Source organism: Drosophila mojavensis, unplaced genomic scaffold, assembly GCF_018153725.1.
Source record: "Drosophila mojavensis isolate 15081-1352.22 unplaced genomic scaffold, ASM1815372v1 contig_231, whole genome shotgun sequence".
NCBI lineage: Eukaryota > Metazoa > Arthropoda > Insecta > Diptera > Drosophilidae > Drosophila > Drosophila mojavensis.
Window position 1 is genome coordinate 227,281 of NW_025318772.1, and position 13,613 is coordinate 240,893.

The 13,613-nt window shown below is 39.6% G+C and overlaps 1 protein-coding gene across 1 annotated transcript in view; it reads left to right on the forward strand.

The window, feature by feature from the left end:
• LOC6574462 (hemicentin-2) overlaps window positions 1-13,613 on the forward strand; it is a 72,202-nt gene that overhangs the window by 52,649 nt on the left and 5,940 nt on the right. Inside the window, exons 4-6 of the mRNA XM_002000472.4 lie at window positions 1,315-1,559; window positions 5,111-5,181; window positions 9,468-9,628. Coding sequence (XP_002000508.2) covers window positions 1,315-1,559; window positions 5,111-5,181; window positions 9,468-9,628 — 477 coding nt within the window. The remainder of the gene's footprint in view (window positions 1-1,314; window positions 1,560-5,110; window positions 5,182-9,467; window positions 9,629-13,613) is intronic.

A 13,613-nucleotide genomic window follows, 5' to 3' on the forward strand; every position in this document is an offset into this window, starting at 1 on the left:
TGCATGTGAAGGTGTGGCAAGTCCTCTCCTGTCTGCCTAGCTGACTTGGCGGTTTTGTTAGGTGACGCGCTGCGGGTTCTCAGTGAATAAGCGTCAAGCGCATATTTGCCACATCGTCAATTAATGTTGTTGTTGTTGCTGCTGTTGTTGTTGTTGTTGCTGTTGTTGACATTGTTATTGCCGTTGCTGTTGCTGTTGCTGTTGCTATTGCTGCCAGTGGCATTGGGGTCTTAATAAAGCGCAAGCAAGCGCAGTTTGTCAATTTCGACTGGCGCATAAAACGTGCCACGAAATTATTTATTCATTTATGTCAAGAAATTTGACTAGGGTAGAAAAATTGGATTAAAGCAATATCTCTTCTAATTGCATTGATTTATTGTGAATGAAGATATAGCACAGCTCATAAAAAATGAATACATATGTACATAAACTGTTTATGTGATGGAATGGAGTTCATAAATTGGTTTAATTGATAAATTATATATAAGCATAATGCATTAGAATTACTATATTAGATAATACTACTGATCAAGGGCTATTGGTTAGCTAACATATTCATTGCTCACGAATATGTTTTACTTACAGTTCCTATAGATATATAGAGATAGATAGTGATCTATTAATGAGAGTGTGCGTGAATATATCGAAACAATAGAGTGGTGGCAGATGCCCACAGTCCATTATAGTTTAAGTTCGTATTAATACAGGGAAACATGTGGAAATTCATGTTCATTGAAATCTGAATACGAAATCTCCATATTCAAGCAAATATTAATATAAAATTAAGGTAAACTCCTGGCCTTTTAAATTACATTTTATCCACACGTTAAAAAGAGTAAAAAAATATTATTCATACTGATATTACTCATTGAATAATTCTTCTTCTTCCCTTGCGAGATATCTCTTTAAGACTGCAAGTTGTTTCTGGTATTATATAAATATATATGTATATATATATAATATATATGCCTTAGAGCTCAAACTACGTCATGGGTAATTGAAATGCTTCACACCTAGCAATTGAGCAGCTGTGCGAAATTCTTGTTAAGCTATGCTCATGCAACTTTAATGTGGCACGAACAGCTACAACATCGAATAATACAGTTCCACCCTCCGCCCACCTGCACCGCCCACATGCTGTTAATCACACACCTATTGAAGCGCTTATCTCACGTGTGCTTTGTACGTGACAAAGGCTCCGCCCGTGGCTCAAATCGTGGCTCAAATTGTCATTTCGATTAACAAGAATACAACTTATATAAATACATATGTGTATATATTTGGTTTTTCTGCTTTGTCCCAAATCAATTTCAGCATCGCATCCACAAACGAAGGCGGCGGCAACTGCCACGGCCGCAGTCACAGCTGGCTTCGAGGAGCGAGTGGTGGAGGCATCCTCGTCAGCGGCTCTGGCCCTACCGGCGGCTCAAGTGTCATCCCTGCTGCCCGAGGTGGGCGCCTTGTCGGCCACTGGGGTCCTGGTGGAGCCCTATCTGGACGGCTTTGCCACATCGAATGTGACCACGCAGATCGGCACACACGCCTATTTGCCCTGTCGGGTAAGTCGAGCAGCCTAATTGGTTTTACTGCTGCTGCTTCGTATTTCGTTCGTATTTCCATAATTTGTGGTTTGCTTTATTTGATTTTTATTATGTATTGTATGTTTTTTCTTGGATTGCGTGCTCGAGAGCTGCGTGCATGTTTTTATTTGTAATTATCAGTGCGCCACGCCGCCAACAGCCGCCCGCTGTTTGGCCATTAGCATCTCGTCCATAGGAAACGCATTAAATATTATTGCGTAAATATTTACCGAACGACTCGAGCCTCGAGGCATTCGGCTATGAGGTGTGACCGCGTCGTGTATTTAACACAAAGCTGAAAAACAAATGCCACCAATTTATGCCAACGGGCTGGCTGTGGGGCAGGCTAGGGGCGGGCTCGGGCTCTCTGTGTTTGCGCAGGTGTTTAAAGGTCAACGCCGTCCCACAGGCAGTCGAACATGCAAATTGTTTGCTTAGAGCTTGTAAATATTGTATTCCGCCCACCCACGAGCCGACGCAAGCGTAAGCTCAAATTAAATTTACACAAATTAGTTTTATGGCATTACGTGCTTTGTCCAAATTCAACAAACGATATAATATCCAATCATCTGAGCTGCAATCGAAAAACCCAGAAGGAAATGCCTAGATAAATAAAAACAAATAAGTCGACTAAATTGAAAACTTTCCTGGAACAGGAAATGCAACAAAAATAAAAAATAATAAAAGTCGAACAATTGAATGTTCTGGAAGTTGTTTTTTGAATTATCATGAATTACAGTTATATTGTATGAGTTATTATTATATTATTATTTATTTTATTATTTGCTTTTATGTCATTTAAGCAATCAATGATAGTTCACACGCAAGTGAAAAGTCATTGGGCTATGTCTGCGCTAGCTATGTTATTTTAAATAGTCTGAAACTCAAACATAATAAATATAAAATATAAAAAATATAAAATTAAAAAAAATAAGCAAAATATAAAAAAAGAAATACATAAAACAAATACATTAATATAACAATAATAAAATAATTAAAAGTGAAAAAATATATAAAAAAAAATCCTAAAGAAAAAACATTTCAAATAAATGAAAAAAAAATAAATTTATATATTTAAAAAAAAATCCTAAAGAAAAAACATTTCAAATAAATGAAAAAAATAAATTTATATATATATATATATATATATATATATATATATATAAATTTTTTTTTTTTCATTTATTTGAAATGTTTTTTCTTTAGGATTTTTTTTAATATATTTTTTCACTTTTAATTATTTTATTATTGTTATATTATATTATATATATATATATATATATGGTATAAAAATTAAAAATATATAAAATGTATATATACAAATAAATAATACTAGATTCAAATAAATTAACATTATAAGCTAATAAATAAAATAAAAAGAAAATAATAATAATAATGATAATAAATAATTTAAAAATTAATACACATAAAAATGCTAAATAATAATAAATAAAAAAAAATATATAAAATAAACACAAAAACTCTCCACAAGTTCAGCTAGCCAATTGGATCTCCAATTGGAACTCTTCATGCTGGTCGAGTATACAGTTATTTTGTATATGTATATATTCACATCTTTTTTCTAAAAACATTGAATTTATGTATAAGAAGAGCATATATTATTATTTCTTCTGCTCTTCCAGCAACCATTATTCAAATCAAATGATTACTGAGTCACATTTTTCTGATTATATGTCTGCCTTATATACTAAATATCTAAATATCCCCAGACTGTGCCGCCTGTAACAAGCTGTAATTATCACGCCCACTCTAAGTCATCAATTTTTGATGTGCCTTTGACAGTGGAGCAGCCGCAATAATTGGCTACCAGCTCAGAGGCAATGACAAAATGAAAGTCAAATTCTGGTCCAGCTGGCAGACAAATTGTGGAATTGGCCATTAATCGTGTGGCAGGCAGAGGCGGCTGCTGGCACTTGAAACTGCGGCATACATTTAATACAAGGCAGGGCAGGGCAAGGCAGGAAGCATCTTGTGCTGTACATTTAACAAAGAGAAGCAATGCTAATTTTTCGTTGTCATGGTCAATTAAGTGCCGGCACACCGAGCCCAGCTGTCACATGCCCCAGCATGCCCCAGCATCCCCCAGACCGTTCCATATGAAAGGAACAAAAAATTAAAAGCTCGCATCTCGATGTTTGTCAATTATGGGCACTGCCATTCGCTTCGCACTCGATGCTCCACGTTGTGGGCGGTGTTGCATGCGGCTCTTTGTTCAGCTGCCGCATTAAGTGGCACAGTTGAGCGACGTTATGCCTCCTGTCGAGACAACGAGCCGACGAGCCAACGAGCCATCGAGCCAACAAACGAACGAGCTAACAAGGAAGCCAACGGCTGGTAGAGCCGCTTTCAAATTTGCGCTCACTCCTGTCGCTGTCAGCTGAAGGACGATGAGTGCCGGCTTGGACTACGCTCAGGTAGCAATTGGGTTATTTAAAGTACTCCAAGCACAGCTTATTGTATTCCCACCCCCCTTCTTACCAGTGCATGTGTGTGAGTGGCCTTGCGCTCAGTGTGCATTGTTCTTACAGTGCCTGTGGTCAGAATCGAATGCAGCATGAATTTAATTAGAGAATATTTGCACCATAATTAAATCTGCTAGTTGGCGCCCAAACGAGTCCATTACAGTCGCATTACAGGCCAGATTGTTGTACTGGCATCTACTGCTGTTCACATATTAAATGACAAAATGTCGAATGGCCAAAATAATTTCCATGTAAATTTCGAAATCCAAATTTGGTCAGCTGTGTGTGTGTATGTCTGTGTGTACATGTGACTGTGCGTGTGTGCGTGTGCTCTAAATGCATTTTAGATTTGCAAAAAACAACACATTTCGCAAAATGCAACACATTTCGATAATATCTGGGAGGTATGGAACTAGTTGGGTCTTTGTTGACTGCTTGATGAGCTCCATATACATTTGGGTATTTAATTTAATTTCAATGTGGTTCCAGTGTCTAAGCTTTGTTTGTCAAGTTTCACATTTGGCAACATTAATCTACTCTCTGTCTGTTCGGCTACCTCTTGATTAATTTACTACCCAGCCAGGCTCAATACATAAGCCTACCTACCTTCCACACTTGTTGCTCTGTAAGTGCTGCCAAATCGTCATTTGAGTTTGTAATAAGTCTTTAATCAGCTCCGGCTCTTTCTTTGATATTTGTAAGGCTTTAAGTCAAATGCGTTTAGACTTTTACTTTTGAGTAAATAAGTCTGTGATCTAAATAAAAATATGAATAATTAAGAGTTTTTAGTATTATTTTTTAATACACTAATTAAACAATGAAAAAAAAATAAACTAAAAATTAAAAAAAAAAAATGAATTAAAAAGAAATAAATACATACAAAAATTGAATAAAATAATTAAATAAAATAATAAATAACATTAAATTAATAATAGATCTAAACGAAATCATCTTAAATTGAAGACATTTACTTTTATTATATTTAATATACCAAAGTGTTTTAAAACATTTTTATTAACTTCTTCAATCCATTTGTTTTTCACACAGGTTAAGCAGCTTGGCAACAAATCCGTTTCCTGGATTCGTCTACGTGATGGGCACATTCTCACAGTCGACAGGTAACTAATAGCCAAATATGGCCAAGTAAAGAAGTAATTATAAGTTCGAATTTCAAATTGATTTTTGATCCATTTGCTCAATTGTCTGGTATCGTGTATCATCTATGTTAAGTGCGCTATCACGTGGATTTGCTCGCATTGACACCCAATGGGGAGATGCTTCGAGTATATGCATTGGCATGATATTCATTACAAAACGGCATTTGCAATGCAAGAGACATGAATATATTAAATCAAATCAATTCGGCCTAATGAGAGCATTCATCATTATTATTGCATTGTGCCCGGTGGTTCGCTTAGGCATCTGAATACTAATGAATTCGCAGTGAATGTCTGCAGTCTGCAGCCAGTTGATAGCTTCAAAATGTCTATTCTCGTCAATGCCTCTAGCCTGAGTGGGCGTGTCTACATATGTGGGCGACAGCTGAGACATTGCACGTAGACATATATGCATTTATGACTAAAATTATTTTAGGCTCAAAGCATGACAATAATTAAGCCTATTTTCAAATTATTAGCTAAATATGCTTGAAGAGACTCGTACTATGGACTGAAACTGATTATGGACTTGCACTTGATATTCACAATTCAGAAACAAAGGCTTACTTAAGTAAAGCCCTGCTGCTCTACTCAATTCATTTAGATGTGAAAATATTTAAGATAAAATAGATCGAATTTATATATATAAATATATTATTTTTTTGCAATATACAATAATTTGCATCCAAAAAGAGATTCATATAAAGAGAATTTCTTTGACTCAATTAAAATGCGAAACACACTTCATTAGCTGCAAGAAATACAATGATGGAACATAAAGAGTATTTATTTATTCTAAGTGGAGAGTATGTTCACATGAGTGCGAGACGCAGCTGGAGGGTGCCAGTTTTTGTATTTTTATAAGACCCTTGTCGTATTGGATGCTCTGAAATTGTCGCAATGCAAAAACAATTTGCAGTAAATTGAATGAAGTGTGCCAAGTGGCAACGTGTATTTCAATTTCAATCTGTGTGTCCAATAACAAGCCAAGCATTGCGTCAGGTGAGTTCTCAATGAAGCCAGTTTGCAACGAGTACGCATCTCTCTCAATATATATATATATATATATATATCTATCTCTCTCCTTTCTCCTTGTGTGTGTGTTTGAAATGCCCTTTCATGCTCTGACATGCGAAGCGGAAACACAAGTGTGTGCAATTTCATTGCATTTTTCGAAATCCAGCAAAACTTTGCTTCAAAGTGGCTACGTCTTCAGCTAGGTTCTTCTGCTCCCTTTTTCCATTCTGTTGTCCTTTTATTTTTATTTTTTCCTTTTCGGACTGCATGCTGTTTTAGTCAACGTTTGCTATGTGTGTGTGTGGGGTGGAAACATTTCCAGCTTATTACTTTGATAGAAAAGTAAAACCAATGAACCTTTCACATTAGATAAGGCGGCTGCCTGTTTGTCTGCCAAACGGATGAATGGCTGCTCCCGAATGAATGAGTGTCCACACAGCAAGGATATATGAATGGGCACACTATCCGACAGCGAAAGAGAGACAGGAAGAGAGAAAGAGAGAGAGAGAGAGAGCGAGAGAGGAAGAGAGAGACAGACATCTCGACAGACAGTCAGGATAGTTGCAGCTGCAGCTGATGCTAGGCAAACACAGGAGGACCATTGAAATTAAGCCCAGATAGTGTCCTTACTGATTGCTTCCTGTGCGCTGCCGTCTGCTTTCGCTGCAGAGCCACTTCCGTCCTGGGTCGACTGTGTGCGTGTCCTTTCCTGCTCCAGTGTCTTATGTCACATTTATCTAGAAAGTTTTCTTATTCTGCTGAGCTCCGCAAGTATCTCACAGCCCACACACATAATGGAAATAGATTTCAGAAAAAAGTTTCACCTACTGTCACGTTGCAGCAGCACCCTGCTCAGTCCGTGTCCCGCTCAGCCAGGAATGTGCATTGTATAATAGCTCAAATGATGTGTTTACACTTTCATATAAATGTCACGTGCTTGGCGCCTTTTGTTTGCCCGCTGGACGCATCCCCCCCTTTGAATTTATTGCCTTCGCACAATAGATTACTTCTGTTTGCACTTGGCCCCATGTCCACACAAATACATACACTATATGCATACATATATATATACACACTCACATACATATGCGCGTACAACGATATAAATGTTACTGCTGCGAGACATTTCGGCCTGGCCCGTCCTGTCCTGTCCCGTCCTGTCCCGTCCTGTCTTCGCTCGTCCAGGGTCCAGGGTCCAGGGCCTGGGTAATTATGTCCAGGTGTTGCTTGGCTACTTGTTATCTGTTATCTTCGCACCTGGGATGCATGTCATTTATTTACCTGGGGGACTGCTTAATACGCAATCAGCCCGCAGACGGTGCTGTGAAACATATTCTTGGTAATTAAGGCAAATATTTATATATGACAGCTGAATGGAAACTTTTGCTTGTGGATTCCAGCATTGGTTAGGCCAGAGTTCACTGTACTAAGCTGTGCTCACATATGCTTTCATTATGTATTCTCGATTCGTAAAAATGTATTCTAGGATATTTTCTTATAATATTATATATGTAAAATATGCGACAAGAAATCCTGAGAACACAATCAGAAATAAAATATATTACTTAAGTTGGCTATAATTTTCCACTTTAACTTAGCCTAGACTGTATCTCACTTTAATTCTTTGCTCATAAAAAGAGAGAACAAAAAAGCATTAAAAACTTTGCTATTCTTCTAAAATAATAACAATATCGTTAAGTAAAACTGCTTCAACTTTTCTATATCGTTTTTGTTTTTCAGTTTTAAGCCAACTTTTAGTAGAACGAAACCCAATCTCATATGCGTAAATTTTTAGTGTTTTATTTATGCATAGTCTATGTATAGCTATTTTTTTCATGTCCTGAAATCAGAAAGTCTTGATGAAACTTTTTATGAAATCCACATTTTTTGTGCTTCCTATTGGAGTTCAGCATTAACTGCGAGTGAAAAACTTATGTTGTTACAGGTCACTTCCTGACCAAGAAAATGTCTAAAAACCGGACACGAGCCAAAGAAATGCAGTGAGGGGAAATGGAATGTTGTAAAAATATGGAAAATAATGTGGGGAAAACGGCAGCCGGTGCAGGGCAAAACTTAAAAACGAGATGAAAATTATAAAGTAACTACAAAATCTGGATAAGAAATACTGCTATAGTGGAAAAGCACAGTTGTGGATGGTGGCACTGAAAGGGGAATGAGACGAGGAGTGGGGAGTGGGGCGCAAAGGAAATGGCAAAAGTCATAAAATGTCGAGTTTTACGAGTGCAAAACGCAAGGGTCTAATCTGGGTTTAGTATCAAAACTTGTTAGTGCAAGGCGAAAGGAGCGAGGGTATACGAGACAGAGAGAGAGAGAGAGAGAATGAGTGAGAGAGGTAGCGGGTAAAAGGAAGAGGCCAGAGCTGAGAGTTTGAAGCAGACTGCCTAATAAGCAATGTCATCGCATGTGTGTTTGTGTGTGAGTGAGGGGGGGGTTGGTGGGTAGGCAAGGGGGCGAGGCGTGCTATGAACGCTTTAGTTGCTGCACTTTCAACTGGAGACGGAAGCATTTTTGCACTTTGCACAAATGGCAGAGGGAAATTTCCAAGCAAGCGCCGCACAAAAATATTGCAACAATGACATTAAATGCAACTTATTTCAGTGGACCCACTCACCATCCAGCCACCCAGCCACCCAACCACCCAGCAGCCACCCACTCATTTGCATGCTACGCAATTGTTGTTTGCTGCATACAGTTCATACACAACTTTGTTGTAGTTGCAGAGAGACACAGAGAGAGTGAGAGAGAGAGGGTGAGAGAGAGAGAAGAGAGTGGGAGAGAGGTGAGGGGGCATGAGGGGCCTTTGTTTAAATGCCGCAACTAAATAACTTTGAGTGTCTTTTGAGTGGCCATTAGCAGTGGAGCTTAGCGCGTAAGTGGGCCTGTATTTATTGTCGTTGTTGTCGCTGTTGTTGTTGTTGTTGTTGTTTCCTTGCCACTTAACAGTGTTGCACATGCAGCATGCCTCGCATTAACTGCTCTTTGCATTCGGACTCTGTTCCCTTTGCGTGTAAGCCAAAGGATTCGTTTAAGTTCTTTGTGACATTTTTTGTTACTGGGGGAGGAGGGTGGGAGTTGCCTTTAATTGTTGTGAAGCTGATAGATCGATAACAGCTGCAGCTATAAACATTGCTTGCTATTTATATTGGAATAATATTTATATTTAACTAGATGGACATATTAATTCATTTACATATCTCACTCCATTGCAGAGCCGTGTTCATTGCGGATCAGCGCTTTCTCGCCCTCAAGCAGCCGGATAAATACTGGACGCTGCAAATCAAATATGTGCAGGCGCGGGATGCGGGCACCTACGAGTGCCAGGTCTCGACCGAGCCGAAAGTGAGCGCGCGCGTGCAGCTGCAAGTTGTTGGTAAGTGGCGACGTCCTTGGGCAAGGACATGGACACTGACACGGACATGGGCGGGAGCCTGAGCCTAGAACTAGTCCTAGGGCTGCTGCGAGCCAGAGCATATTGAGCGCATGCAATTAAGGCATTATACAGAAGGTCAAGCAGCGGCAGCAAGCAGGCACACATTTACTATATATATATTGTATATATATATATATACATATTTAGCTTATATATAATATACAAATACACATGAATGTGGGGAAAAGTTTTGTGGCTGAACCTTGGCCCAGGGCGACGTTATGCACAACTGAACAGGAACACAGACAGACAGCCGAAAAGGAGCTGCACAGCAGGGGGCGTACGTGTGGTTGGGGGTCAAAGGGTCACACACACACACACACATGCCTAGAGATCTTTGCATCTTTCATGCGGCTGCTGCATTCGCAATTGCTCACAAAATTGCATTCAAATTGCGGTGCCTGCTGCATTTCCATTGAAAACTCTTTTTTGACCAGAGCAATTTTTGACCAAGTTTTTTAACGAGAAAACTTTTGTGTGAGCTTCACTTCTTGGGTTTGTTAAGCACACACAAACACACACACACACACACACTAAGGCACACTTATGGCACAGTCTAAAAAAGTTAATTAAATTTCATGTTTGCTCACACAAAACACACACACACACACACACAGACCGAGGCACACCGCACCCATAAACTAACTCACAAATGACCAGTGTGTAGGCGCCTTTGGGGTTAAATAAAATTGGAAGCGAGCCTGTGTATTGCTCACTTGTAATTGATAATAAATGCTTTGAACACAAGCTGAATGGATGAAAGTTTGTGCATAAGTTTTAAGTGCTGAATCTATTTAAAAGAAAACACAGAAAAGCTGCAGTTGGGGGAAATTATAAAATTTTTTTTATTAGATTAGGAGGAAGGAAACTTGGAAATCAATTAAAGGACCAAATACCTCTATGTGTTATATTACCACACAGATTTGCAAATATCATTCGAATTTTTCTGTTTATCTAAAATGAGTTTTCTGATTCCATTTACATGTTTACATTCCTAATTTATGCATGTAGCTTTGGGAAGTAAAGTCGAAAAAAAAAAAATCGAAATGTAGTTTCCTTGCTAATAGCCGAGCTGAATATAATTTTCACAAAACACTTTAACTTTTGTGTGGAACAAGATAACGAGCAAAAACTAAGCAAACCTAACAGAAAAATCCGTAAGGATATGGCGAGCGCAAAGGATGCTCAGCGCAGACTCGATAATGCGCTGCCAGAAGTGATTTTCGCATTTCCGGTTGAGCTAATTTGTATGCTAAGCACTTGTTCCCCATTGTGTATATTCCCGCGCGCGTGTGCGTGTGTCTGTGTGTGTGTGTACGGTAGTGTGACTAACAACGGGACATCACTGTAAGGTAACAGCAGCGTCCAACAGGTATTTCAGCGTTTCGGCAACTCCTGCCAACCGCTGGACAAAGCCTGACGGACAACTGCTCCATGTTTTGGTGAGGGGCGTGGCAGCGGGGCGCCAGGGGACGGAGTTGTGGTGGGCAGCGGGTGTAAATTATGTATGCGTGGCCACATTTTGCGTTAATCTAACGACAAGTTGAACGCGTAAAGGATTTCCATGCGTGCCACACACAATGGATGTCGCCCAGGGCAGGGTCAGGGGCAAGGCATAGCGAGGGGATCACAGCTGCAGGCTTCAGCCATTTTTTTTCTAGTTTGGCCCCAGAAACCGTGCAGCGGTCCATTATTTGCAGCCATTTGGCACAGTGCTGGCTTTGTCTGGCTGCTGTTGGCTGCTCTCCTCTATTGCTCGCCCTTTCCTCAGCTCCGTCTCATTTTCTCTCATCAGCCATAACCATTATCGGCAGCACCTAGTTGCCTAGTGGCTGCTCAATGCGCTTCCTCAGTTTTTCCTCTAGTTGTTCGCTTTGTGGCTCTGCTCGTTTTTTGATTTTGTGCCTTGCCATGTAATTTGTATTTATTGCATCGTTTTGTCTGTGCAAACGACTAAAACTCCCTTTGCATGTTGTCGATTTGCGAACCTCTGCCGCAGTCCCACCCCCCCCAGCTCTCTCTCTCTCTCTCTCTCTCTCTCTTTTGCTATGGCCCAATTGCCAATGTATTTTATGCTTGGCTCCGTTTGCTTTTCGCCTGATGCTTGATTTCTGAGCCCTCTTGGCCGTTGGCTCGTTGGGGTAATGGGATCGTAGTTTTCGGTCAATTTGTTATGCCAATGTGTGTGTGTGTATGTGTGTAAATTTGTTTTTTTTTTCCTTATTGGTTAAAATGTCAGTTTCTTTGGCTTCGGCTCATTTGGCTGATGTTTCAGCAGCACAATGACCAAAAAAAAAAAAATGCGGTTACACGATTTATCGAATGTTATATCGAACATCTATTAAAGGTGTGAAATCATGGAACTCTCTCAAAATGGAACAGCTGCTGGTATTTATTTTATTTTTGCACATTTCAAATATACATACATATCTCCTCGCATCCATCTAATCTTTCCAAATACACCAAACAGCTTTTCACACACAAAATTCAATTTCGGCCCATTGTGCGTTAATACACGCACCCGCACCCGCACACACACACAGACACACACACAGCCATTCGAAATGAATGAATTTATTTTTTTCTGCATCATTGAACGACAAACTAGATTTGGTTTTATGAGATTTGTTTTCTGCTCATCTCGCTGGGCTGCCAGCGCCGCTTGCCATTCATTTACAGAGGGAATTTGGCTCTGTTCGGCCGCTTATTTAATTTGCTGCTAATCTTATATGTTCAAAGCCGATGCTTTGTGGGCTTGGCTGTCAACTGTTTTTCCTTTTGACGCTTTTGGTTTTTATCTCGCCATCAAGAGTGACAATTCCGCCGTAATGCTTACGGCCAGCGGCTGCCTCTGCACATAGCCGGGCTGCACATTTCAAACTTAACTAATTTCCCTAAAAGCATTTGGCAATAAACCCAATTAATTTAAGTTGCTGTAATTCGTTTCACACTATGCCACGACCCGCTCCTCTCCTTCCCCCGCACAAATTTCTTTCTTTTGTTCAGCTGAAAATTAGCTCAAATTGTGAAAGTTTCCTTCTCTTTTTCCCTGTTCTTCTTCTCTGTGGTTTCGTGGCTTTCCTGGCGCTTATCGCTTAGCTAATCCCCAATCTGAATACTTCCATAATTAACTTAAACGAAGCCCATTCTTATAAGGAATAATGTTTTGATAGCGATTTATCGCATCGAATTTTTATACCCTGAACCCATTGAAAATGGGAAATCAGGGTATAATGGTTTTGTGAAAAAGTATGTAACGGGCAGAAGGAGGCGTGGCAGACCCCACAAAGTATATATATTCTTGATCAGCGCGACGAGCTGAGTCGATATAGCCCTGTCCGTCTGTCCGTCCGTCCGTCCGTCCGTCCGTCCGTCCGTCCGTCCGTCCGTATGAGTGCGTCGATCTCAGAAGTTATAAGAGCTAGAGAGCTGAAATTTGGCATGCATACTCGTGTGTACCATACGCAGTACGAGTTTGCTTTATTTTTTCGATAACTCATCCGATAACTTTTTTATCGAGATAAATCGAAAAATTGATTTTGTTTTTTCAGCCTAATTTTAACACTTTCAGACCTGGAGTCTTCAAATCTGCGTTGTATATAAAGTTAATGGATACACAGATTTTGTAGTTTACAGATTTTGGATACCACGCCCCCTTCGCCCCCAATTTGTAAAAAACGCATTTCAAGTACTAGAGACTTGTGCTTTGGAATGTACACACATATTCATCATATAATTACACTCTAAAAGTTTCATTAAGATCTTATGTCTACAAAAGAAATTATTCAACAAATAAGTTCTCATAATATTGCCCACACTGCAGCGCAGCCCAAGCGCATTCGCTGCTTACTGCGCAGTTAGCAGAGCGTCGGCTTATGCGTGCGTGTGAATGCATGTGTATGTATGTGTGCATAAAAGAAGTGCA